Source organism: Sander lucioperca, chromosome 7, assembly GCF_008315115.2.
Source record: "Sander lucioperca isolate FBNREF2018 chromosome 7, SLUC_FBN_1.2, whole genome shotgun sequence".
NCBI classification, from domain to species: Eukaryota; Metazoa; Chordata; class Actinopteri; order Perciformes; family Percidae; genus Sander; species Sander lucioperca.
The window spans coordinates 9,715,358-9,743,003 of record NC_050179.1 but is presented as its reverse complement, the minus strand read 5'-3'; the positions used below and the strand labels follow the sequence as shown (position 1 = coordinate 9,743,003).

Here is a 27,646-nt window from a genome sequence, read left to right as displayed (position 1 = left end):
AGAGCCACTTTTACAATCATGCTTTGTCACTGCCAGGAGAGACAAAAGGTGCTGCTCGCTCATCGGCCATGCCGTCAGCTCCTTGCACAGAGCTGAAACTCTAAATGTAGAACATTGACCAGTAACATTGTCCTCTCTGCAGGGACATTGTTTAAAGGCATCAGCTTGAAGAGAGCTGTGAGAAAATGGACTACATTACAGTAACAACAATATAAACCTACTGCTATACAACTCGCCGGCTGCATTATCTAGAAAATATTGAACCTAAACTTGTTTGAGGTGACTGTGATTGTTCATGTCACAACCAGCAACTGCAGCTGAAAATCCGCATTGAAAATCAATAGCAGGCCACATTCCACTGCATGTGCAAATGCGTGCTTCCAGGACAGACAGTTTCCTATGGTTGTTGCATAATCAAACACACCCATGAGGAAAAAGTCATCAATAAATTTAGGCAATGAGTAAATAAAGTTTGTAACAAACACATGAATTATACTGTGAATAAACTGCTTAATTGTAGCTAAAAATAAAAATAAATGTCTGCCCACTTTACGCACAAAAGTATAGCATGACCCAATATTTGATGGAAACAGAGGGGATGAGACTGTACTGTATGTGGCTTGGTGGTGCTGATGTTGGTGACTCACAGGCTGCTCCACAACCTCTGGTCCCAACCATAGACTGTATAGGTCCCAACACTTCAGCATCTGACCAAGCAGCTGCTCCCTCTGCTGTGGACGCCCCACTACTGCATACAGCTGAGTGAGCAGGTTTACTTTACAGGAACTTAACAATACGGAGGGATTTACCAAATCCAGAATACAGCTTCCAGAGCCCAACACTAGAGGAGAGACAGATCAACAAGCAAAGGTCAGATTTATCTCTTTTTTTATATCTATTTCTTCATATCAGTTCATCTGAATGCAATATAATTCATACTAAAATACTTTCTTTTTTACTTCACACTTCATCATGCAAAATTTACAGTGCAAAAGAACATTAAAAAATGAGGATGTTATAAATCTGACCCATTCCATCCTTAGCATTAACGCAGTTAATTAAGCATTGATGCATTTTTGTTATTTTGCTAAACGATTTTCAGCCGTATACATTCATACACGAATGCAACCAAAAACAAGTTGAAGGTACAATAAAACAGGTCAAGGCCAAAACACACTGAAACTTGTACTTCCCATGATGCAACTTAATAGCGTCTTTTAGACCCAAAATGCCCACATCTTTCAAACTCCACAATACTAGTCCTAATGCAGACTTTATAAGTTTATAGATCTCAAGCCCAATCTGAAACAACTGTACCAACATCATCAGGAACCCCAGAGGACATTATACAACGGTGTTCACAGGCTGAGCGTGCCCTTTAAAATATCTCCGCATTACATCTCTGTATTCACACAACTAAAACTGCACCAAAGGAATAGAAAAAGAGAGCACACATTACAGACAGTAAACAGGGGTCTATTTTATTTTGAACAAGTCTTTTAATTAATGCATTTCAAGTACTCCAAAAATTACATCTCTTTGCACAATACAATTTGAAATTTTTTTTTGTAAAAATGTTCAAAGTGAACAAAAATTTCCGATACTGTATAAAACACAGTGAACATTAAAATCAGACAGTAGTATTACTTTTTAATCTTGTGTTCTTTCGGCCTACATCACCTACAACATTTGAACTCAATTTGGACATTTTCAGTGCACGTTTATCTAAAAACTTTACCAAGACTACGAAATTAAAAAGAAAATAAATTTACAGGCATTATTCTTCTGCTCTTCTACCCAAACCATGCCACAGGGGGAACGAAGACAAAAATGAGAATGTAACATTAACTCCATCACCCTGAATTGTTTTACCATTGATGATGGTGGAGAAAAGTATCATAAGCAGACTTCAGTTCAACTAGCACATATAAGAACATAAATAACTTAGAGGAGATTAAAGTTTGTCACATATGAACATCTTTGAACAACTTACTCTGTAATTAGAATACAAAAAATGAAACTGATGTATCAAAATGTAATTTTTCATTTTCAAATGAAATGCAAATTTTCGAAGTACTATACAAGTTTACATGTAAATCCGCGAGGCTTAACGGGCGCGATCCAGCCTAGAAGAGGAAATTTAAAAAGAGCTCCATATTGTACAGACATATTATAGTGACCGCTGACCTGCCTAATTCATCTGCCATGTGAAATAAACTTTTAACTGAGACACACTGATTTTAATGTCCCCTCCAGAGCACATGTGATTATTACAACCATCAGGACAGTGTTGTAAGATATTAGTTGTGATTAGTATTGCATGCGTTTACAAATAATAATGCCAGGATAAAATAAAGTCAGAGCACAAAAACGTACTTTGCCGAATACCTAATGCAAAATTCACAAACTTTTCACCCACTTGCTAAATCTGAATGGTGGGTGAAATGCTTGCGCGATGAATAAATCATGAGATTTTGCACAACATATCATGGCCAGATTATCACATCCTTTTGGTTAGTGTTATCATGTTATCATTATCAAAAATGCCCCCCATGCTGTGCTGCAGCGATGGGAGAAAGAAAACACCTGAGGTCAAACAATCCAACAAAAAACAATCACATCTCCTTCACTCCTTTAAAGTGGCTCCAGAAACTTTACAGGTGCTTCCTGTATTTTTATAAAACCTGTGCACAAAAAGATCAGTTGTATAAAGTTTTATGGCACGCTGATGTTAACTCACACAGAGGCCTGCACTCATGAGCTCTCAAGGGGATTGAGTATGTGATGAAATCTGACCGGGAGATAACTGCAGGTGAGTTGTAAATAAAACAGCAGCTTGTCTCTTGTGAAACTAGTGAACACACTGAGGAAATGTGTGAATAGTGTGACAATACTGCTGCTTTATACTGCTCCTTCCACTAGCTTTAAGACTAACATTAATAGCTGTCAAAGTAAATAGTGTTGCGTGACATACAAATATTACAGACCTTGGTCAATTATTAGTCACATTTAATAAATGTGTCTGCATGCCCACATTGAAAAGTTCTTAGATTCGCGATCTGAAGAATAATATAATTACTTTTTTTGTACATCCACACTGGAGTCATTTTTAAATTTATTTCCACACTCATGTTTACTAACTCTGTAACATGATACACTCTCACTTCTAAACTAAGTCACAGCAGCCTTTATGTTCCCTCGCCTTCATATCTAGAATTATCATCAGCTTCAGTTAGTGGTTATTCATTCTTCATTATCAAAAACATATCGGTAAAGACAATAAAAGGTGATCTTCCCTTTCTGTTCCCATGACTCTTTACCTCATCTAGCTTGTTACACAACATGAGCAAATCATGATGTTAGCAAGACAATAAAAGAAAAATGAACAAAGGGACCTTGAACAGAGAAGGCCTAAAAAGTGGGATATGGTGACCTTGTTCAAATTTGAAATCTAGCAATCTAACCAAAGTGAAAGAGATCCACCTGACTGGACGGCTGCGAAGAGAACTTGATGGCGCCAAATCCTCAACAGCAACGTCCAAGGAACTCATCACAACCATCATTCCTTCAATTATGTGTTAAGAGTCCTGAGAGCACTAACCGAAAAATAAAAGAAAATAAGTGAAGAATTACACATTTACAGTAGAAGAAATAGTTTGTTTTCACTTATGTTACACTAAATATGTACAGTCACATGCAGAAGACGGTCTGCACGAGAGACCGGAGCCTGTGTCTTTTGCCGTTTGACATGTGTAAATCACAAAAGTGCTGCAAATCCCCACTGAGTGTCTCTCATTCCTGGCTAGAACGGCGAAAGAAAATCACTGAACAATTCACCAGCAGCCACGAGCGTGTCACTCAAGAAGACGTTGCAATAGAACAAAAAACACATCACAGAATGTACTAAAGCTACAGATGATTCCTTTACTCCTTGGCACTCCTTAAAAGAAAAATAAAAGATGGAACGGGATGCTAGATAGCACTGCATTGGAAATGGCTGATGTTTGAGTCCACTCCACAAAGAGCCAATCGAGTTGCTAGATAGTATTTTCTCTTTTTCACGTGTCTGTTTTGTCTGTAAATGGAGGATATGATGACTAACAACCATGTCAGGCTTTTCTTTGGATGGAGTGACGCTTTTGTTTCCCACTGTAGGCACAAGGAGGAGCCAAGGCATTGGGGGGAGGGGGGCAGGATGCAGGGTCTCAGCGTCTCATCTGGCCCATCTGATAGTTCTCTCTGGGCTGACGGTGGTGCCTCTGGGGTTGCGCCTGCCGCTGAGGCTGCCTCTGGGGTTGCCGCTGGCCGCCGTGTCCGTGCTGGTGGGCGTGCGGGTGCTGAGACTGGTGCTGCACCTGAGAGTTAGCATGCTGCTGCTGCTGCTGCAGCTGCTGCTGCTGCTGCTGCGCTCGCCGCCTCTTCAAAGTGCCTGTCAGGAGAGAGGCCGTTAATTGAGCTTGTTAAAAGACAGACTGCGGGTTTACTGCAAACTAAATTGCACCTACTGACACTCTGCTACTGATGCCTACACTGCAATAACAACAATTGTGCAAGTTCATTACATGTGACACTGTGAGAGATGAGTCTAATAAAATTGTGGCCGCAGGCTGTATCAGACTGTACGTCCGATATCAATTTGGAGGCATGTCAGATGATGTGATGAAAGTGTGGAGAATTGTAGCACTACAATCACAAAAAAATAAAACTTGAGTCATTCCTTTGCACTGCTCTCAAGTTTTGGCCATGGTGCTGCCACTTCGCACTGAAAAACCTCTGAAGAGGAGTGTGTGACTAGCTTGTGGAAAAAGAGGACGTGAAATGCAATTCTGCAAAATGATTGGTTTGCAAACGTAGGTCATAGCAGCAGTCCCATTGTGGCATTTTGGTCCTAAATATCTGACCTGAGCCTTTTTTGGTTGTTTTAGCTTTAAATTGTCCATTAGACATGTCTCACAGTATGACCCAGGACCACTGCTTGTGTTTAATGACCAAAGATTTCAACAAGTTTCTCTCACACTTGTGTTAATCAGTATGGCAATAAAGAAGATTTTACTAAACTCCCTCTATGTTCATTTAATGGCATTCATACCAAACCTAAGAATTTGAAATAATAAAAAAAAAACTACAGAAATAAATCAAACATATGATACTGTTCACATTCATGTATGGGTATGGGCCTTTCAGCCTGTGCAAACATGCCAGATTCACTTTCTTTCGGAGTATAACTTATTTTAAAAAGTTCAATGCTGAAAGTTGAAACCTAAAAAGAGTTTCACAAACACTGTGACCATTGTAATTGGAAATGTTAAGAATTTGAGCTTATTTCACTGCAACAATCATCAAATGTATTAACAATTTCATCATATGCCTATTGAGGCAACAAAAAACAACAGTTACCATCATTTCAGTATTTGGTGTACTATCTGGTTAACATACCTGTAATTATGCCTAATGTTTTTATTTATTGAGGTATGTAAACATCTTAAAAACAGATATCTTTAGTTTTTTGCTTTTTTCACACTATGCATGTTGCTTAACATATGCAATAACCAGGACATTTTATTGTTAGGGGATGGACACGATATCACAAACCTTTAATACAACAACCCTTCAACTACAAATGAACATGTTTCAGTGCAGTTGGGTAGCAGGTGGTACATCCATGTGAACAGGTTAACTGTTCACACACATGACAAAAACATGGTTTATCAGTCAAATGGCAAACGATATAAACCATGTGTAACCATTTAGAATATATTTATAAATAAGTTCAATTTTCTCTGGTGAGATTAACTTTCTTTGTACATTTCTGGACTCACCTGGAAGTGGTTTGGGAGGGGGAAGTTTGGGGTTACTGCTTGGTGTATGCACACTACAGATCTTAATGAAGCCAGCCATGAGCATGATGAGGGCGATACCCATCAACAACACTGCCCACCAATGGGCCTAGAGAAGAGAATGAAGCACAAATCAAGCACAGTCAATACAAAAACACCTCATAATAATAACCAATCATCCAATCAGAATCACGAAGTTGATACGTACCACAATCCACTCTGCAATGTTTTCATAGAGCTCTGGGTTAAAGATGGCCTTCTTCAGCCTGGCCAGCGGTCCGTCTGCATCTACCAGACGGCACTTCATGAAAACGTCGCAGTAGCCCTTGAAGTCATTGCACGGCGAGCCGGCTGGCAGCGTGGTCACTTTCTTATTGAAGAAACGAGCCAGGCGCTCTGATCCTGTGCTGCTGCATGTGTTGGGATTCACTGTGGAGATGAATCACAGTCAGTCAACACCATTTAAATTATAAAGACAAAATCTCAAGCACATTATATTTAAAAAAGTGATCAAGGTGGGGGGAAAAAGGTAAATGACTCACTCTTCTCCATGCAGCACACATGGCAAAGCTCAGTCTCATCCTTGCCATCTTGGCTGGCACAGGTGCACGCTTCAAGCCCATACTTCTCACAGATGGAGCCAGAGCAGCCCTGTGGGGGGAGGAGCATGAGGACAGGCAAGATCAGAGGCTGACTGGTATGAAAATAAAGATGCTATAATAACCAGTTCTTCTAGGTGTGAAGCATTCAGCCACTTACCCCGTTGAGGCAGACTTGAGTCTCTCCGTGGCAGGCGGTGAAGTTGGCCTTGGGCTCAGATGTGGGGCACTGGGCACCGACTCCATTACACATGCCCTGGTGAGCGCACTCTGACTCCTCTCTGCACTTCTCATTACGACCCTTGTAAGAGCATTCAGCAGTACAACAAGGACCCTGGCTGGGACTGGTGGGAAACAGAAGAGATTGGTCAAGAATAATCACAAATCAAAACGGTCAGGCAAACAAAAACACAAAAATAACATCCACATCTACCTGCAGACTTTGTTGGGCTTTAATTTGCACTTCTTGTTGTCAGCCTGGTTGGCATCATAGCAGCACAGGTCCCTGCACTGATCACTGTAGCCACAGTCACACTCCTCTCCTGGCTCCACCAGGCCATTACCACAGATGGGCTGACCTGACTCTGTTTAGGAAGGAAAAATATAATATTGAGTCTGGTCCCCAAAAACTGGAACATGTATAAATATTTTGACTGAAGGCTAAAAGTGTATTAGAAATCAGACATTTACTATGAGATCTGTCTCATTACAAAACCCAACCAAACAAATACTGTTAGAGAGTTAGTTGCTGCAATAAAACATGGAAAGAATACCAAAGTCTTTAAATAGAAGCAGACCATTGATAGAGTCAAATGCAACATTAAACTCAAACACACTCTTTGTAAGTTTGGTTGAGGAAAGGCAAAAACAGAATGCAGCACGGGTGTACCGAGGTATTGGAAGCCTACACCAATATCTAATATTTTCCCAGTTATATCAGCCCAGATGGATATGCATGAGACTTCAAACAACAGCATGTGCTAAATAAATTAAGCTTTTTTAGTTGTTGTTTATTTTATGTTACCGATTTGACAGTTGTATTAAGTGTGACACTTGCAAAAAGAAAAAACAAGATTACAAAGCAAAATTCCGCAATATGTCAAATACTGTCAGTAAAAATAACACTGGACTAAAGCCAAGATTGCATTTCAAAGCTAATACCAGCCAATGTGTTGGTGCTTCTCAAACTGGCTGAAATAAATCACTAATTAGGGCACCGGGGTTAAACTCTCACACACTCATTAGTACAGGGAGAGCAGAATCAGAATTTACAAAACCTCAAGTTGGACAGTTAAGATGAAAACGTACCGACAAAACAGTTACTTCTCTTCTTCTCCAGCACCTGGCTGATGTTGCGCACGCTACAGATGGAGAACTTATTGTTGTTGAGCTTGTCTCCTGATGTAGCTCTTGCATACATGATATAATTGCCCTTCTCCTTTTTGTCTTGGCTCTTGGATTCTCCTGGGGTGCACTCAGATCCAGAGTCGTGCTGAGAATGAGAAAGAAAAAAAAAAGCACAGGTTAAAAGAAGACGGGAGAAAGTGTGCGAGCCTAATAAATTAATTCTCACTGTACATAAATGTGATACATCTAAGTAACTCACCGGGGAGCCAAAGTTGTGTCCTACTTCATGTGCAAAAGTGATATGGGAGACTTTTGGAGGTACGTGGGAGGCATAGTTCTGTACAGTGATTATACCGGTGTTGAGAGATTTCTTTTTTCCGTCTGAGTACAGCTTGCTTTTTTCACAGATGCCTCCGGAGCTCCCTGGGAAAGAAAAAGCATAAGTTAGAACAAACCTTCCAAACCACAGCTACAAAACCTGAAGGATTTTGCTCATTAAAGAGGGAGAATCTTGATAAATGTCATGACAGTTTTTCAATTAATGTCCAGATGACATAATGGCTTACTTCAAAACATAATGAGTGTATTTGTCAACATGTTTACAGAACATGTTAAATTCAAATTATTTGTCATTGCCAGCAGGAGACACATAAACTCCAACAGCAAATTGAAGATTTCAACAGTGCAATATTTTCCGTTAAAACTTCAAATCAAGAATGTAGAACATAAAACATCTTAGTTACTATTTCACCAGTTACAGAGTGCAACCAATATATAGCTAGGGCCATGATGAAAACCTTTGGGAATCATCACATCTGCATATTGTCTGAGTTGATATTTGAAACACAAATCAACATCAGAATCAGCATTTGCAATCCCAAATACCACTGAGTCCTTGCTGTAGCTGCAATGTGTAATTCCGATAAGTAAATACTGTAAATCTCAGGTGCTTTCTTAGAATAATCTCATATTCAAACAAGATAGGGTGTCCCTTATGATAATGTGCATCCAACCCAGTACAAAGAATATTATACGTTACATTATGTGATATATAATGCTTTAAAAATAGGACCAATTTGATGTGTGTGGGGGTTGAGGGGGGTATGTGTTCATGTTGTGAGCGGTATGCTCTGTTTTGTTATAAATCAAAATAAAAACTGTTCATCTTTTTTAAAAGGACAGATTATTTGCAGTTTCTGATCACTGATGACTGTCTTTCAGTACCTGAGGGGGCTCCCACCCAGGCCAAACCCAACACCCCGTCATCAAAGTCTCTGTCGGTGAACACATAAGCCAAGCAGTAGTCGTCGTGGTTCTGTTCCGAGTTCAGCTCCAGGAACTTCTCCACGCCGATGTTGGCAAAGCGGAACGGGTTGGATCGGTCCCTCTCATCACTGGTGGTGTTTATCTACACAAGAGGATGATGATGATGAGGTCAGAGGGTAGAGGAAGTGACCAAATCTAAAATCAACAAAAGACTTAAAATAGGTATGACACTTACCCTGATCCTTTTCACCATGAAACTGATGTTGCGAATGCCCATGAAGTCTGTGCCCTGATAGATAGCATCAATGGCCTTGACATGACTGGATATCTGAAAGAGTAAGACGTAACAAAAAGCTTCAACCACGAGTGTACTTTACTGTACTCTACTGTGTTTTGTCCACCTCAGTCTGCTAGTGTTGTGGTTTCCCACAGCCGGCCTCACTACAGTGCGAATGAAAATGATAGTGTGTGAATGTTATTATTATAATACTAATTAGTAGTGATGGCGAGATGAAGCCTAATGAATCATTGAAGCTTTCCAGCAAAGTGGTTCGCAAAAAGGTTCATTTCTCGAGGCTTCATTTGCTCACAATACCACCTGTTGGTCAAAGAGGTAAAACAGGCAGATATATTACTGATGATCTATGTGATCTGTGTTACTGTATCAGAGACAGTTTTTGACTGAATTTTGCGCCAGTAAAGACTAAGAAATACAAATTTCCACGTAATCCATTCATATCAATATTGTGTGTATTTTCTGGTGGTATAATATAATTAACATAACTGTATAAGGGACCGTTCGGTATTTATGGAATGGACCACCGGAGGAAAATAGAGGAGGGTCATGTCTTTTTGTTCTTTGTTGAGGGGAGGGTCATCCAAATTTTTTTGTCTAAGGGGGAGGGTCACCCAACTTTTGTATTCATGAGAACAGCAACATTTCAAAGTGGCTTGTTTGGTGCATATTTATCCATGTAGCTCTCTCAGTCTCGGCCCCTATCGCTAGCAGATGGGTCCCTCCCTATTTAGTCAGCCAGACAATTTGAACTGTAGCTTTAGACCGTGGTATTTCCCAAACTGAATAAATCCCGCTCACACATATAAACACAAAACTGCTTTGCTAGCTCCATCGTGTTGTAACTAAGACATCTGATGAAAAAATAATTTTATTCATTAGCATGATTGCCGTACTGTTTAGTTCAAAAACATCCAAAACACCATACGAAAACATAATGGACCAGACGCAAGCTTTTATTTTGAAAAGTCAAAGCTTGCGGACTGCACCAAGCCAGTAGGGCATGAGACGGGAGGTCCGACTCAAATATCCTTTCGGTCCGGTGATATTATATATATATATATATATATATATATATATATATATATATATATATATATATATATATATATATATATATATATATATATTATATATATATATATATAAACGACAGCCTTTTCAAGACATTTGAGAAGGAAGGAGTGGTAGCATGCAAGCTCCCAAATTGACGTTCGTCTGAGAAATGGAGTTTTGGATAATGTTCAGCTTTGGCAGCTTTACCTATATGCTAAAATATACAATGACTGAGGAAGCCTAGTGACGAGTCCATAGCAACCAGTGTGCTTTGCTGAATGGTCTCAATGTTTTATTGTTTTATTTCATGTGAATACTAGTTTACTAGATGAGTAACTTAGTATTTGAAGTAATGCAGTAATGCAGGAAGTGTGCATTTAGTTTCCATGCTTATTGTGTTTCCACAACTATGTTAGTGAGTAAATCTACTGAAATGGCCACCACACCATAACAGAGGAGTGTGATGCGTAAGATGAGAATGCAGAGGTTTAGTCACATATGTCATGGCTGTAAAAAAACAATGGCTATCTGTATGTCTTTGCCAAGCGCAAACCAGTACAGAAGGCATCAATAAATAGTTGGGGAGGGTCATTCCTTTTTTCCATATCATTTTGGAGGGTCATCCAAAATTTGTTGCTGATGAAGGGAGGGTCAGGTCTATTTTGACTAAAGATCCCAAAACTCCTCCGGTGGCCCCTGAAATAAATAACGAACAGTCCCTAATAAACCAATTTCCTTGAGAGGAATGCGGCTATCAAACGTGTTTACATCAATAGGGTCATAATATAATAGCAGGAGGGGTAATTGTTTTGTAGGCCAATCTTAAACTGGTACGTGGCAATGGTTTAATTGGGCAGAGGGCAGTGAATGTGCGTGTGTAGATAATGGATGTATAATAAAACCGTGTGGATTTGAACCACTTCAAAAACCAGTCACGTGGTACAGACGCGCAGCGAGGCTTCGGATGTCATCAATGACATCATTTGTCTAAATCGATACAAGCCTCGATACACGCTTCACGGAAAACTTCCGGGATTTCTCGACACGCGTCGAAGCCTCGGCACAGAACGTAACATCACTACTAATTAGCCTTTATAGTCTTGTATATGATGTTACTGCTGGGTTAAAAATTTGCCTCTCCACCAACAGTCCAAAAAAAAAAAAATACTTACTGTATAAATGTGTATAAATCTCATTCTAACAGCACCACAGCAGCATCAAGTGTCAAGTGAGTGACAGGGACTGTGTAATACCTGTGCAATCACAGCCTCTCTGGTCTTGTAGTACTTGTAGAAGAGGTGATCAGTCTGAATGAAAAGTTGGCAGGTGTTTTTCTCAACCTGGGCCATCCTCTTCTTCCTCAGCAGCACTGGGTCATTAAAGCCCGCCTCAGTGTGGAGCACCTGGTGTGAGAAGATGAAGAGTAGAAAAAAGACAAGTTAAATAAAACATAAACATAACATTTCAACCAAATCGTGGCTAAATAAATAATGTCGGGTATTTTTAGGCTGTGGTTTTTCAGCTGCAGTTCAGTATGTTTCTGTGGAAAATGTACTGTATGTGTCACATACAATAATATGGTGGGAAAAAAGTAAGAAATAAGAACAATATAATAGAATACGGATGTTTTGGTTTGGGAAACATATATTGGAAAGAAACATATAAACTTATATAACTGATAATATTTTATTTTTGGTTTGCGTGATACAAATTGAACATTGAAGGACATCTGTAATTTCCAGCTAGCATCTTTGTTTTTGTCGTACAGTGGACTGAATATTTTTTCATGAAGCTGTTTAGAAGAGTCCCTGAGGATTCTGGAAAATATTCAGAACAGCAGTCAGTGTTGTAAATTGGCCTGCAGGGTTTTTCAAAGATCACTGGACAGTGAGATTAAACTAGCTTTCCACAATTCATGGAGATTTTTTGCCACTCGAGAATTGATAGAAATTATCAAAAATCCCTCCAAAATACCGCATTAAAACACCAAGTAAGCAAGCCAGGAAGACTATCTTATGTTACTCACTCATTCTTATTCCCCTCACTCTCCCTCTTCTCCTGCTTCCTCTTATCAGTTGATTAGGGGTGTTTACTATTTTAGTTAAACCAACCAATTAAACCATCCAGATTTAACCACAATCTCTCTCAGCCAAGCACATCTTTGCTGTCAATATTTAAATGTGTATTTAAATCCTCTCCGTTGCTGTCAGCTCTCAATTCAGTGTGAATCGCTGCAACCCCCCCCCGCAAACCCCCGTTCACCTCCAGTTCATTATTTCCAGCTCCCAGCTCTGAGCTAACCAGAGCTCGCTCCTCTTCTCATTCATCCAGATCTCTGCATCCTCTTCATTTATGACCATCACAGACTCCTACGGGGGTATCCTACACTATCCACGGCATCTCAACCCCCTCTAACATATGATGACGTCAGAATAGGAATTTCATGAAGTCACGATGGGGCCTAATTGCCAAAGACTTTTCTAATTTATAATTTGTTATTGTGCATGTCAATAAATAATTGTTCACTCAAAATGAGCTCTCTCCTGATTGAAATGGTCTCACTAAATTGAAATGGCTACAATGGAGACTGACATCATCACACATTAATACAAGTCCCTCCAATTCCCAATCCCCTCATTTAATACACAAGAGTGTCAGCTTTCCAGTCATACCCAATTTATGCAACTCCAAGACCTCAGTATGCAAAATTATTAAAATACACCATTTTAGAATAGGCAAAAATAACACATGTATTCTGCATGAGAAAAACTGCATGGTTATTGCCCAAACTGCATAGGATTAGCATACAGTCTGTATGGCTGTAAGGTCTGTATGGTAAGTCTGTAAAGGGGAGACTTGTGGGTACCCACACAACCACTTTTCATTCAGATATTTTGAATTGAGGTCAAGGGACCCCTTTGAAAATGACCACGCTAGTTTTTCCCTCACCGAACTTTAGCCTAACTTTGGAGCATTATTTAGCCACGTTGCCGACAAGCATTACATAGTTGGTACCATTGGATTCCTTAGATCGTCTAGTTTCGTATGATATGAATATCTTCACTCTATCTTCACATCTGAGCCTGCTACAGATTCTGAAAGACAAAAGATTGTCCGGGCCCGCCGGCGGGCCGTCGGAATGTCAAAGTGTTAACTAATGTTTGACCAGTTAACAAAACAGCATCCAAGCTTACTTGTTTAATATTGTGTGTTGATGAGTACTAATGTCACTTTTTTCATAGTTTTAAACATACAATATTTCCATGGGAATTATAATTTTTGGACATTTGCTGCCATTTGTTGCGTATTTCAGGCTCTGAGTTTTAAAGTCATAGTCAAGTCATAACTGCATACATCCCTAATTTAGACAAAACAAAGTACAAAACATTTAGCAACCAACTTTTATTTCCTGCTATTGTGATGAGCTACTAATTAATTAAAATTAATTGAGCTGAGATAGGCTACTCTCACCAGTCAATATAACCTCAAAGTGCACACAGAGACTTAAAAGGCATCCATGGGTATCTCTGAACCTGACTAAGAAAGAAAACTGTAAATTCCCCCAAACTCCTTTTAATAGTCACTGAAAGGGTTTACTGTGGTTAAGTTCACCTTGGGTGGCTCCTCTACGGCTGAAGCTTGGTACTTCTTCATCCTTTCAAACACTGAGCTATCAGCACAGCCTCCCTCTGGGCCATACTTGTGCGGGTAGTCTGAGTGAGAGAGGCAGACACAACACAGTTAGGATTATGGGAGACAATGTTAGCTACTTAACCCCCTGAGTCTCTCTATTTCTGGCGCTATTCATGATCAGCTAATGGATCTACTTACATGCCACTTGAGCCTAGCTTTGCTATGTGAGCTGCTACTTTCATGTTGCTCTCATTAGCGATTCCTCTCACACTTGGGTTTAATTTGCCCCTCAGCCACTTACAATATGTACACAGATGATTTGAAAAATAGGGGGTGCCAGTGTAGTGAAGTATGCTTGGTGCTCACTAACAGTACCAACATTGTAAAGACTTCTAAAATCAGCCAGTAGCCCGAGAGAAAGATTGTGTTACTCAGCTAATGAGTACCCCGGGTATCTCTGCTCCTTGGGGGGGTCGATCACACCAGTCTGCCTCCATCAGCTGAGCTGCCCTAACCTTGCACTTCCCGGTTCACACATTTACATATGTGTGCATCCAATTAAAAATACTTGATGATTTCATCACGTCAAAGTATTTGTGTAGTTGAAGTAGCTGGGGACTCACGTATGTCGTCTTCATGGTAGATGACTGAGTGGAAGGGCACGTCTTTGCCCTCCAGGTATCGCTCAGCAGGCTCCACGTAGTAGTTGCCATGATAGCTCTGAATGAAGCCCTCAAACTTACCATCCACGATTGAGCCATGAGTCAGGGTACCTTTCTCACCTAGGAATCCAAATTACAGAGGATTCACACAAGATCAAGCATCACTGCATAAAAACAAGTATATTATAATGAGAAGGACAATCTTACCGTAGATTTCTCCAGTGTAGATATGAGAGGTATCAAATGGAATCTCATCTCCTGAAACGTCTACCTTGAAATCTTGGGCAAACAAGGTGGTTTCCCTCTTCATTCGTAAATTAAAATGCCTGAAATCAAAGAAATGAAACTATGGGCAACAGGGAAAAAAAGACATTTTAATGTGATAAGAGAGAGGTGATAACAATGGGAAAAGTGATCTATATTGCGAGAAGTTTGTTGTCCGAAACCGTCTGCTGCTGTTATCCATTTCACACAGTGGTCTCACTTTGGAAAGTAAGCAATATTCACGCGGTCTTTGAGAAAAAGGAAAATGCAAAGGAAAGGGGAAAAAAGGTGAAAGAAAGAGCATGGCATGGTTTGGCAAAGACAAAACATCTACGCTGTTTTCTGTTGCAGAAGGAAAACTGCTGTCTTCTCTTGTAAGACAGGGAACAAAAAATAAGGACATTTTAAAATAATGCTGACAAACAAATATTATTATTAAACATAATGGCAGGATAACAAAGATACTACAGTAAACCTTGGGTTTCATGTAACACCTACACAGTGCTCATGCATCTGTGCTCGTATTGTGTGTAAGTTACTGTTCTGTAGGTCAGACAGCAGTTAAATTAACTGCATGAAAACAGGGGTCGGTTTTTAGATCAGAAAAGTATAGTCAAACTAGACATGATGGCACATAAATCTGTTAAAGAGAGATGCCTCACTCTGTAGCTAAAACAGAGAGCTCAACACACAGCGTAAAAAGAGGAGCTGCAGCAACAAAAATGTTTTTTGAAAATGAAACCATGTAAACCTATTTTGATATAACCTCTAAATACAATTATGAACCTGAAAATGAGCATAATATGAGCACTTTAAAACACATCCATACACAACACCAGCAAGTGGAAGGTGGATGGGGCGCTGCAAATTAAATGTAAGAATTTGAGTTGTGTTTTGAGCTTTGTCATGAATTCAAAGGAAAAAAAGATGACACATTCCTTCTTTTCAAAAGAACAGACATCTTCCTTCTCTGTGTTTGTTTGCACAGCTCTTTTCGTTCTCTTCCCTATTAGGCAGCATCAGAGTTTGGGAACAGCAGGCCCTGCTACATGCAGGACGACTAACAGCCTTTGCCAAGCTCCCAGCCAGATGGTCTTGACTTTGTCATGGAGAGTGTGGACACTTTCTATCAAACAACACCACCTCTTCATAGTGCTGGATGAAGAACCATGAAAAGACTCCATTTGTCCACCTATCCATCTTCTATACCTTAAAAAGGAGTTCCCACCCAGGTATCAAGTGTACAGAAACGCCCTGGAAAAAAACCTGATTCATCACAGGGCTAACTAAAGGCCCTGACACACCAACCCGATAATCGGCTGTCGGACAGTCTGGCGAGGTCAGTGACTCGAGTCTGTTCGGTGTGTTCCGTGCCGTCGTCGGTCGGAGGAGCTGTTGGCCTTCATTTTGGCCGACCTGACTTGCTGGGTCGGAGGGCGGGCAGTCAGACTCATTGACCAATCTGATTGGTGGAGTGCTAACCCGGAAATGACGAGCGGGATGAGCGTGACTAAGCCTCTCAAAATCTGACGAAATTCTTTTAAACTGACCTTTGTCGATCTGAAATGAAGACAGATTCAGCAACTGCATGGCCTATTTCTCACTTAAAATGTTTTCAGAAACACGTTTCGGTGAACTATTTTAGTAAAATATGAGATTGTATTCCGAATGAAGCCGCCATTATGCCTGGTTGAAAAATTCGGGAGCAGCCAGACCCACGTGACGCGTTCGTCCAATCAGCTGCCGGTTTTCATTTTTTGGGCGACAATACAGATTAGTGCCTGCTGTTATGGAGATGTATTACGTCTCGCGCACGCGCAGAACGTACGCTCAAGTCGGCGTTGCTTCGGTGTGTTCCGAAGCACTTTTTGGACCTCGGGGAGTCGGCTGATCAGTCCGACTGCCTTTTCTGCCAACGGTCGGCCGTCGGGTTGGTGTGTCAGGGGCTTAACAGACACACCAACACATTACAGTTTCTACTTCACCTAACCTGCATGTTTAGATTGTGGCAGGAAATTGGAACAAACCCTCACTAGGGCTGCAACGAACAACCATTTTTATTATCGATGAATCTGCTAAATAATCTTTTTTAAAGCGATTAATTGTTTGGGCAAAATTCATGTCTTCAAATGACTGGTTTTGTCCAACCAACAGTCCCAAACCCAAAAATGATCAGTTTAATATGACAAAGAAAAGCAGGAAAGCCTTGCAACTGAAATCCTGGAACTAGGGAATGTGTAGCATTTTTGCTTTAAAAAAGTCTTGAACGATTAATCGACTTTTAAAAATAGTTAATATAGCTAGGTAATTTCCTGATGATCAACCAATTGATTTAATCACGTTTTCTCTAATGGAGACCATGGAAACTACACAGAAGAAACTAAGGATGAGATTTAAAATCCTCCAATCCTGACCTCCACCTTTATTCAAAAACAATGTAGGCATAGGGGAGGAGTTTTGCAAATAAACATACAGTCAGGTAAATAAAGATATAGATGAGGAGACATAAAAATAGAAGAATGACCACATGATAGAACAGAATGTCCCTTCAGGGTAATATCTGGGAAAACAAACCTTCCATGGGCGTGAAAATCTAAATGAAGAAACTTGTCTTCATGAGAGAGCGCCCTCTTAGCCCTCTGATGGTTGCTGTGCACAAGCTCTGTGTCGTAGGACAGGCCTTCATAGTGACGGATGTACTTGTTCAGGGGATTTCTATAGTGTCCTGTGTGAAAAGAACAGAGGAACTCATGTTATCAGCAAAAACAAAAAGACAAAAGACAAGCAATGATATGCTGATGATATACAATTAAATGCATATCCTTATAGAATTAAAGAAAATGACAACACAGACACCCTAGGTGTATGGATACAATCTTTTTGTCATTCATTCTGGGTTGTACATGTATGTGTACTTGTCTGTACGTAAGTGGACCAATAAATAAAATGTCTATAGGTGTGCCTCATTACACAGAAATTAAATTAAAGATTATAGAAAAGGTAACCAACATATAAGGGCAAATTGCACACTACCAAAGAAAATACTAACATCAAAGTCCATAAGTTTGTTACCGCCTTGGTACCACAGTGTGTCTGTCACATCAACTATTTTTAGCAGATGGCAGAAAAAAAGATTAGCATTAGATCATCTTATTTGAGTCTTTAAGGTGATATTAGAGTATAACAGCTACGTTTTAGAGTAAGTTATATTTTAGGTCCACAAAAAATTCGATGATCAGGCAGATGTTTGACAGGCAGGATTAAAATGATGTACAATGACAGAAAACCAGTATGGTCCGTGTTTTAAAATTCAGCTAAATATATTTAAGTCAAATGGCAGCCAGTTTTGGAATTGTGCTTAACAACAGCCTCCAGCGTCACAGCATAATTACTTCGCCACCAGAAGAGTGGGTGGTGGGCTTGAAGAAAAAAGATTCCCACCCATTTCACTGCATCACACTCAAAAGGAGTCTGACAGACTCCATTTCAAGAAAACATAGTAATTTTGATTTTATTTAAGTCCTTCTTAAAGTTATATTGTTTTTTTTTTATGTTTAGACAGTAAACTAAGCATACTGGCGGCGAGTCTATAAGATCTGATCTTTGCCCCTTAAACCAAGAGAAAGTATTTTCAGTAAATATAGTATATGTAATTAGGACTGTCTGAGAGGTAATTATGCCTGACTAGTGAGTCATAAATTATAGGATTCAGTGTAACTATGTAAAAAACATGGGTAAGTAGACCAGGCTTCAGCTAATTCTCTGTTCATGGGAAGTATGAAATATTTAGGTGCTAACATTAAATTTTTCATTGAGGTGACTATGAGAAGTGAAGGCTATGACTATTCTGAACTAGCTTAATCTCTTAAGGCCTACAAAATAAGATAAACAGCTTCACAGATCATACAAACCATGCAAATTATTTAAAGACCTGTACAAAACAACATATGATTGATAACATGATGTGGTGAAGCACATTCTTTTGATGTTACTTTTACCACAGGACGTGGCCCTATTATGTGAAAATGTTGGGACTGATACTTTAAAATTTGACAAGTGAACCAGCTTGAGATTTAAAATATTCTGATTGCCAAATATAAACATGGACTCTACAACTGACTGAGACTTTTCTAGAAGTAAATTTGAGTCCTATGTGGCTAATTGTATTTTACTGCTAAACGATTTAAAAACACAGTAAGATAAGATACACCTTTATTGATCCCCAGCAGGAAATGCAGCTGTACAATAGACTCAACAAAAATGTATACAGATTATTGTAGAAATACATAATAAGAGTACACAAACAAAAGTAGAATAGAATCAAATAGAAACTATACAACAGTATTTGGAGGAAAATGACATGATAAAGTAACAGTGGTGTGATTTATAGCAGCAGTCAACAGGTCTATGTAAACAGTGTAACGTTACACCAGACTGATACGGTTAAGTAATGAAACGCAAGTGTTTGTCTGTATTAATATAATACAATATAGTGCAATAGTCAATGTAACGTTAACATTATAACACAATATAATATAATGATATAGTGAGGAGATGAGACATAATAAAGGTGCAGTAGTGTAGTAGTACGGATAAATGATGCCGTAACGTAGCTACATCACAAATAAATACAGTATTTTTATGGAGGGGTAATTTCGTTCCAAAAAAAACCCATACAGACCAATTATTTTCTAAATACTTAAAACAGAGTTGTTGCGCCTAAGTAAAAGACAGTACCGTATGCTACGTTAAATTACTGTTAGAGAATAGAGACAATAGTATAACGCTAGCCTAAGACACAGCATTGGCCAGTCTCAACACAGAAACAAAATGATGCCTGCAAAACTGAAAACTTGTCGATCATATTAAGCGTAAACCCTGACACGGTGCAGGTAACATAATGACAGTGGCTTCATGTATTATTTTTGACAGAAATCGTAACGTTAGAGGCTAAAGTGTTAGCTAGCACAAAGCTAACGGTCCGTTAACCCAGTCGGCATCTCCATCTTCTCATAACAATGGCTGTCGGCGCTATTCGCACGATAACAACAAAACCGACCCAAACCTGACAAGAAAAATGGTGACAACACGCAGAAATAACTAATCAATATCGGTTTATTTCAATCAACTGCACGAATCCAAGTAAGCTTTTACACTATATATCATTTGTTAGCTTGAAGTACTACTGCAAAAGGGTGCAGTCCTCTTCATAACAAGCAGGCCCTGCTGATCCCTCCTGTTAGCTAACGGGCTATCAGCCTTTCTCCTCTTAGCTTCATGGATTCAACACAACTTGTAAGGTTTTCTTTGGAAATGCCTCACTCACCTTGGGTGTAGTTTAGTAGGTACACGAAAAGGAAAACTTCAAGAAGAAGCATGTCTGACAAATCCATTGTTAGAACATTGATACCTTTTCCACTTTATTGTCCTACTTAGATAGGCGCAGACGCCCTGTGTGTTTATTGCACCTTCCTCTCATCGCCTCCTCTCGCTCCAGCGTCGTGACGTCAGACGCACGGCAGCTTGGCATCCCTTCCTCCATGATCCCTTCCCCCAAACGCATCCATGATCCAGGCCTGCATACATTACAGTCCGCCCAGGCACACCATTAACTATGCCTGGGTGTAATGTAATGTATGCACTGTATGTATACATCTTTTCCCCCCACCATTAAAGTTAAAATAGAAAACAGAAAAATAATACCAAAGTTGTCTTTTAATATTTCAGTGTCAAATCAGTTCTTACATTATACATACAGTATAAAGACAGTTCAGTGACAGATCTGTTTAATACCATTATATATTATTTTATTAAAATTAATAACTGGTTTGCTTTGATAATCAATTTCATCATTTGAGTCATTTTTAAACAAAAATGCCAATTCCATTGGCTAAAGCACTCACCCAAGTTCCAGCTTCTCAACTGTGTCTTTCTTTATCAACTGTGATGGCTGTTGTAGTAAGCTGAATCATTTGGGTTTCGAACTGTTGTTTTAGTCCAAACAAGCAATGTGATGATCACAACTTGGGCTCTCTGTAATTGTAATTTTCACCATTTTCTGACATTCCAAAAGGTTAATCAATTAATGGAGAAAAAAACTTAACATAGCAACTTAATCTATAAAAAAAATTTAAAAAATCATTAATTGGAGCCCTATTATTTAATTTATCTGGTAGAGTAGTGGAAAAACAGCATATTTAGAGGTAAGGTTGACAATATATAGATAATATATCGTACTGTGATTTGAGACTAGATATATATCATAATATGGTAAGTGTTGTCTTTTCCTGGGTGTAAAGACAGCATAACAATAAAGTGATGTAATATTCTGATTTTACCAGACTGTTCTAGCTGTTCTATTATTTGCCTTTAACCACTTAATCATTATATCTGCATTATTGATGATTATTTATCTAAAATCTAATTGTGAAAATATTTTGTGAAAGCACCAATTGTCAACCCTACAATATCGTCGGAATATCGACATCGAGGTATTTGGTCAAAAATATTGTGATATCTGATTTTCTCCATATCGCTCAGCCCTATTTAAAGGCATGTTATCACAGTAATTACTTGCATAACAAACTTGTAGAGCTGTCATAAGCAGCCAACTAAATGTGTGTTTTCATTGCTTGGCAACCCAAAATCCTGAAAATAGTGTTGCCGAAGAAATGGAAATACCATCAGTTTGGTGTGGGTGTTGGATGCATTTCCTTTCATGCATCAGTTCTGATTATCTGTAGGGAAGCTATTTCTGATCCTGGCCGTTCTCAGCAAAGATCTAAATCTTGTGATGCACCTCTTCCTGTTGAAGGCAGTGGTTTAATGCCACATGTCATGAAGCACACTCCCTGCTATAATACTCACTATACTCAAAAGGGATTACATTTGTGATGGACGATAGATGTAGTTTTTGAGATAAACATCAACATCTGTTCTAGATGACCAGACTCAGAAAAAGCTCACAGATTTTTCTGAGTTTCTGTCTGCTGATGTTTCCATTTTACACACACTCTGAATAATTAGCAGCAAAGTCTTATCAGTCAGTTTTCCTGTGTCTGTGTTTATTCCAGACGAGCTCCTCTGGCTCCAGTAGCTGTCACGTGACACACCTCCACATTAGCCCCCAGCTTCTGCAGCTCATCCAGCCATATCTGTTGCTTCTGGGACAGCCGATCAGTGGGCCCCTTCACCTCCACCAGCTACAACAAGACACCCCACATCACATTGCATGCTGCGGTATAATTCATGTAACCAGACTTAAAAGAATCAGGTAGCACAGTGTCTGAAGCCATACATAAAGGAAAATATCTAATTCAACAGCTCACCTTGTAGCTGTTGTTTGAGGTGTTCCACACCACTAGATCAGGCAAGCCTCCACGGCAGTGTCTGTAGTCTTTCGACATTCGTTTTATTACCCCTCCTAAGAAGGCTCCACCCAGGCATGACACGAGAGACTGCAATTAGAGTATAAAAGCGGTTATGTTAGTACCTACAGTAACACATGCATCAGTAACATTCATAAAAAGTATAATGTGATGTAATGTTTATTATTGAGGTCGTAGTAAGTGGTGGTGTTGTACTGGGATGCATTATATTGAAATGTGTTTCTAATATTCATTCCCCCCTCATGTTTGTAAATGGGGTGGACAAAACATTAAACAGACCTCAATATAATGAAGTCCAGTTCAACACTACTGCAAACTATAACATCAATCATAAAGCTATAGTCAAATGAATACCTCGCTGACAGTCTCAATCAAAACAAATGAACATTATTATTAATTTCCTTCGGGATAAATAAAGTAACTCTCTCTCTCTCTCTCTCTCTCTCTATCTATCTATCTATCATCCTGGTAAACGTATAATTCATGGCTTAACTGTTGCATTAGATTTTATAGGTGTGCCCACAAAGTAGTATATTTACAAGAGTGACTAAAATACCTGCGCCTGTTGAAGGGATGAGAAAAGCTCCCAGTTGACCAGTGAACACACTTTACCCTCCTGGGAGGTCCAGACATCTTCTAACATGTCATGCAGAGTCTCCACAGATGACTCCCTTAGTAACTGCACACGAGCATCGATCGCCTCTTTTCTGTTCTCATAGAAACAGTCAGTGTAAAGATCCAGTGGACATGTCTGTAAGAAGAAAGGAGAGAAGTTAAACTGGTATTCAGTAGATGCAGATATCCTGCAAACATGAACAACACACGTAGAGCTTACTTTACCTGGTATGGATTTCTGAAAACGTCTGGAATACCCTCCATAAAAATGATGTCCCATAGCAGAAGAGCAAACAAGGTTGAGAATGTTGAGCCCTCTCCATGGATCCCTATTACATTAACAATGGCAATGCAATGGTAAGGTGATAAAAAAAAAAAAAATTAATTAATAGGTGAAGCAAAACTGCTTACCTTGGTCAAAGCCTTCTTGACGGTAATGTGCTAAAGACAGCTCTTCCACAGAGCATATTACAGTGGCATTATCACCCTCTTCCCCCTCTCCATTTGCTGGTAAAAGGAACCTAGATTTCCCCATGCCCCCCTCATGAGGGAACAACTGTCCCCGGATGGTCACCTGGAAACAAAAGTACAAACACAAATTCATAAATGTACTATTTTGCATACACCCAACAATTAGCACTTGTTTATTTTCCTAGAAACCCAAATACTGACATACTGTATTGTGCTAAACTCACATGTGTGACATCTTGGACTTGAATAGTGGGCAGGTCTTTTAGGTGCAGGTGATACTTCTTCAAGCTGGCAGACTCTTTCATCCTCACAGCTCTCTGATGAAGAGAAAGTTTATGTCCAGTTCGCACCAAAGGGTCTGACAGCCCATCTCTGATAGCACCAATAGCCTAGGAGCAATGGGAAAAGACCACCGTCGAAAAACACAACAGCTGTTACAAAGCACACAATCACACAAAAATAAAATAAAATGTATTAAAGAGGTGAATGGAACCACAGATACTGATGCTCACTTGCTCAGGTTTTTTTAGGTGCTGATGAAGGTTTAGCGCCAGTCTGTCCCACCATCGTCCTCGGCTGTCAGGACAGCAAACGGACTGCAACAGTAAGGACCGCAGCTCCTCTACTGCCTCCTGCAACACAAAAGTAGACCCATAATGTCTTTATGACATACTTTTAACTTATTAAATACTTGTGTGAGAGTGGATATGGTCAGAAAACCTCATAGCGACGTAGCCTCTGCAAGATCTCTACCCCTCTGGATAAGATCCGAGTATAAGCCCATCCTGTAGTGAAGCTACGCAGAAACACAGGCAGCTCCTCCTGGTGACTATCCAACACAATGATAATGTTAACATTATATCCAGGGACTCTATATCTTTGTTTTAGACAGAAACAAATAAATGTACAGTATGTCACCTGAGGTCATGGTTTTTCCTCAGCTCCTGCCAGACACTTTTGGCAGCAGTGTAAAGCTCCATGGCCTCTTCCCACTGACCTCCCTGCATAGCTGAGACTACCTCTTGCAGGGCTCGCATGGATGCTTCATATCTGGTGTGATAGATTGAATTGTGAGTATTTATTCTTGGCTATCCTGCTTAGATAAAATACAATAAATGTAACTATTTTGGCAGACCCTAACCTGATAAGATCCTCTCTGTCCTGGAACACCTTGGCTGTGCGCTGCACTGTGTAGTCTGGGAAGGCCAGGCGTCCTGAGTTAACCAGCAGAATGGTGAAGAGCTGGCTCTGCCCACCACCCACCACCTCCTCCTCATCCATGGTGTCCGTCAGAGAGAAGAGGAGAAGAATACGAGAAAAGACAGCCCGAGGACGACGACACAGGCGCACACAGGAACTTGCCAGCTGCTTTGCCCTTTAAGGTTAGAGAGAACAGGGGTGAGATCACTACTGTAATACTAGTGTTGTGAATAAGCACAATGTGTTTGATCATCACACCTTTTGAGAATGACAGCCCCAATGTTGTTCTGAGCAGGGGTCAGAGAGAAGAAGGACTTTTGCCTGCTTAGACGGAGAAGTCCGTCCACAAGCTGCTGTTTCTGAGTCCCAGAATTGCCCAGATGGAAAGTCTTAGCCAGAGCTTTGAGTTCAGGAGCAGGCAGGAGTTCCAGAGCCTCCCCCAAGTCCTGAAGGTCACTCTCTTTGATATACAAAAACAGCACAGGAGGGCATTAACAAGAGAAAAACAGAAAATGTACATGTTGGGGTGATGTGATGTTTCAGCAGGATAACATATATTCTTTATTATATATACTTTATTTGTAAATCCATTTGCAAAACAATATTACAAAGCGCTTGCAAAACATAAAAAAAAAAAATAGTAAGGCAAAAACGATTGGTACAATACAAAGTAGAAGTTAAAAAGCGACTAGGCACATGAAGACCAATTAATGTAGAAATGCATATTTATAAAAATAAGTTTTTAGTAGAGATTTAAAAAAAGTCACTGAGGTAGAAAAACGAATTTCAACAGGAAGACTGTTCCAGAGTTTGGGGGCCCTTGGGAACCCAGTGCTAGATATAGAACAATTTCATCAATCCATTCATTATCTAAGCAGTGGAGGATTTTGTGCAGAATAGCAGGGGGGAGCAGTCAGGAACTTATCCCAGTATGCATCTTTTCTATCTTCTGATCTACAATCTATACCACCTTTAAGGAACAGTAGTTACAATACAGGAGGGATTAAAAAGTGTCCAGAAGTGGAGCCAGTTTTTTATTCAAACATTTCATTGTGTTTCTTCTGTAAAGATGTAACCAACACAATCCTCATTAACATCATAATTATACACATGCCAATAATACAATAGGTTTTAGCTAACTCTCCTAAAGATGCGGCAAAATGTGAAAAACGTATTATTATGGATTACTTACCTGTTTGTAGAAAACCACCTTGAACCAGCTCCTGAGCAACAGGTCCCAGATCACTGCATATCTCTTCATAATCCAGTTTATTTACTTGGAGCCACTTCAGTTTCCTCTGAAAGAGTCTCACATACAGCTTCTGCCCCATGACTTTGAGAGGGAAACATACATATGAGCGATGAGGCCTTTTTTTATATTAAATAACAATAAGTAGTGATATATCAGCATACCTGAGAGTTTCTCAAATGCATGTACAAGTGACATATCATCCTGGTTAAACAATGACCTGTCGTCTTCATTCTCCAGGACAGCCTGTAGTACAGTCCGGAAGTTACGGAGGTAGTAGGGAAGCCATGGGGTATGCGAGCTCTCGACAACCTGGTCACTGCTGATGTTCTCAGCACCCGACTCTGCCAGTGAATTACTATTGATCGCTGCCGCACCTTTCTCATAAGTTTCCTCTGAACTCAGAGAGGGGTCACAAGGAGTGGTAGAAGGTACCTCAGTTTTAATCTGGTCCGTATCAGTCATCTCTGCCACATATAAACTAGACAACAACTCCTCTGGCTCCCTGCTGCTCCCCTTATATTTTGCTTTCTTTCTGGAATCAGACCTGCCAGTGGAAGTTGTTCCCATCTTTCTCTTTGATAGTTTGGAGGAAGAAGAGCGCAGCTTTGGAGCAACTCGTTTTTCAAAAGTCTCTGATTTAAATGGTTTGTATTCAAGATGACATCCTTTGTCTGAACATGTGAGATCTTCCACTGGAGTGTCTGCACTAGTTTGTGTAAGGTCAATGACTGCCACATAGTCTTTTTTGTCTTCTAAACTCTGATTTTCTTTCTGTGAGCTGCTGAGCGCCTCAGAAGAATATATCTTGTTTTCAGGACACATCTGTGCATGTTTATCCTCTGTCTGCGTCCTCTCAGGTACCTTATGAGATTTCATTGATAACTTGGAGGAGAGACTTCCCAGGTCAATCGTCCTGACCACACTTTTTCCTTTTATCTCCCGTGGTGCCTGCTGAGAATTATTCCTTTTGAAATAGGGGCTTGTCTCTTTGATCTCTTCTTCCTTATTTGGATCCAGCTCTGGAGACTTTGGGGGATTCCTTCTGGGTGACAGCTGGATGCTTGGCAAAACACTATTACTTGCTGAGGCGACACTGCTGTCTCCTCTCTCAAAGTTCTGACATTGCAAATCAATGTGCTCATTGATCTTGAATCTTGGTACCAACTGGGCACACAGGGGACAGGACAATTTAGGTGGAGGCTGGCTGCTGAAGAATGAGGTGATAGGAGTTGTGGTGGCAGCACTGGCAGAAATCCCACTTTTGACATTTCCTTTCTTCTTACTCTTGGACAATGACAAACTTCGCTTGAGTTTGTCTTTGTTGGCTCTCTCGGTCATGATGCTGGCGGAAGTTGTGCTCCTCGTTACTCTGAGGAGAATTATCGGTGTGGACAGGGTCGATGGATAACGTTAATGATATAGCTCTAGCGAACCTACGTTAGCTCAAAAAGAAACGCTTCATTTTATATTGTCACACATTTGTAGTTTGGTGCTTCTATGCATTAGAAAAACGACAAAACATGAATATAAAAAGACTGTCAATTCAAAACATAAGCTAACATACCGTAGAGGAGCGGTGCACAATAATAATAATCCCGCTTCTCGTTCTCGCTTCTCAGGCTTATCCAGCGGAGCGCAGAATGCCTTTAGGGTGTACTAATCGATCCCAACTACATCGATATTTTTGTCAACTACCTAAACGCAAAAGCCAAACAAAAATAAATAAATCAAACATCTTGTTCTAGATGTAGAATATTTAAT

At 39.9% G+C, this 27,646-nt stretch overlaps 2 protein-coding genes across 3 annotated transcripts; both read right to left on the bottom strand.

Moving 5' to 3' along the window:
• Positions 1–1,460: 1,460 nt before the first annotated feature.
• LOC116038274 (disintegrin and metalloproteinase domain-containing protein 10-like) lies at positions 1,461–20,536 on the bottom strand. Its single transcript, XM_031282507.2, has 16 exons — positions 20,286–20,536; positions 17,534–17,684; positions 14,903–15,021; positions 14,657–14,815; positions 14,013–14,113; positions 11,654–11,803; positions 9,285–9,377; positions 9,008–9,191; positions 8,043–8,206; positions 7,745–7,928; positions 6,870–7,020; positions 6,597–6,780; positions 6,380–6,488; positions 6,046–6,266; positions 5,820–5,946; positions 1,461–4,429 (listed from the first exon to the last, which is right to left on the bottom strand). The coding sequence occupies exons 1-16, from the start codon at positions 20,350–20,352 to the stop codon at positions 4,206–4,208; spliced, it is 2,388 nt and encodes a 795-aa protein (XP_031138367.1). The 5' UTR covers positions 20,353–20,536; the 3' UTR covers positions 1,461–4,205.
• A 432-nt stretch (positions 20,537–20,968) lies between these two features.
• fan1 (FANCD2 and FANCI associated nuclease 1) lies at positions 20,969–27,519 on the bottom strand. 2 transcript variants are annotated; one of them, XM_036002842.1, is made up of 14 exons: positions 26,271–27,519; positions 26,047–26,240; positions 25,826–25,966; positions 24,892–25,093; positions 24,575–24,808; positions 24,352–24,483; positions 24,154–24,262; positions 23,946–24,065; positions 23,658–23,822; positions 23,374–23,536; positions 23,188–23,291; positions 22,904–23,098; positions 22,288–22,416; positions 20,969–22,161 (listed from the first exon to the last, which is right to left on the bottom strand). In XM_036002842.1, exons 1-14 carry the CDS (start codon positions 27,221–27,223, stop codon positions 22,024–22,026), a joined length of 2,979 nt encoding a protein of 992 aa, XP_035858735.1. In that variant the 5' UTR covers positions 27,224–27,519; the 3' UTR covers positions 20,969–22,023. The 2 variants fall into 2 exon arrangements, with proteins under 2 accessions (XP_035858735.1, XP_031138363.1); XM_031282503.2 differs by having other exon boundaries at positions 26,047–27,519.
• Between the last annotated feature and the right edge of the window lie 127 nt (positions 27,520–27,646).

Coding starts and splice junctions, on each gene's coding strand:
- LOC116038274 (XM_031282507.2), bottom strand. CDS start 20,352: ATGGATTTGTCAGACATGCTTCTTCTTGAAGTTTTCCTTTTCGTGTAC. Junction 9,378..11,653: donor GAGAGGCTGTGATTGCACAG/GTATTACACAGT, acceptor TTACTCTTTCAG/ATATCCAGTCATGTCAAGGC. Junction 6,267..6,379: donor TGTGTGCTGCATGGAGAAGA/GTGAGTCATTTA, acceptor TCATCTCCACAG/TGAATCCCAACACATGCAGC.
- fan1 (XM_031282503.2), bottom strand. CDS start 27,223: ATGACCGAGAGAGCCAACAAAGACAAACTCAAGCGAAGTTTGTCATTG. Junction 24,263..24,351: donor AGGAAAAACCATGACCTCAG/GTGACATACTGT, acceptor TGTGTTGGATAG/TCACCAGGAGGAGCTGCCTG. Junction 23,292..23,373: donor TCAAGAAGGCTTTGACCAAG/GTAAGCAGTTTT, acceptor TTAATGTAATAG/GGATCCATGGAGAGGGCTCA.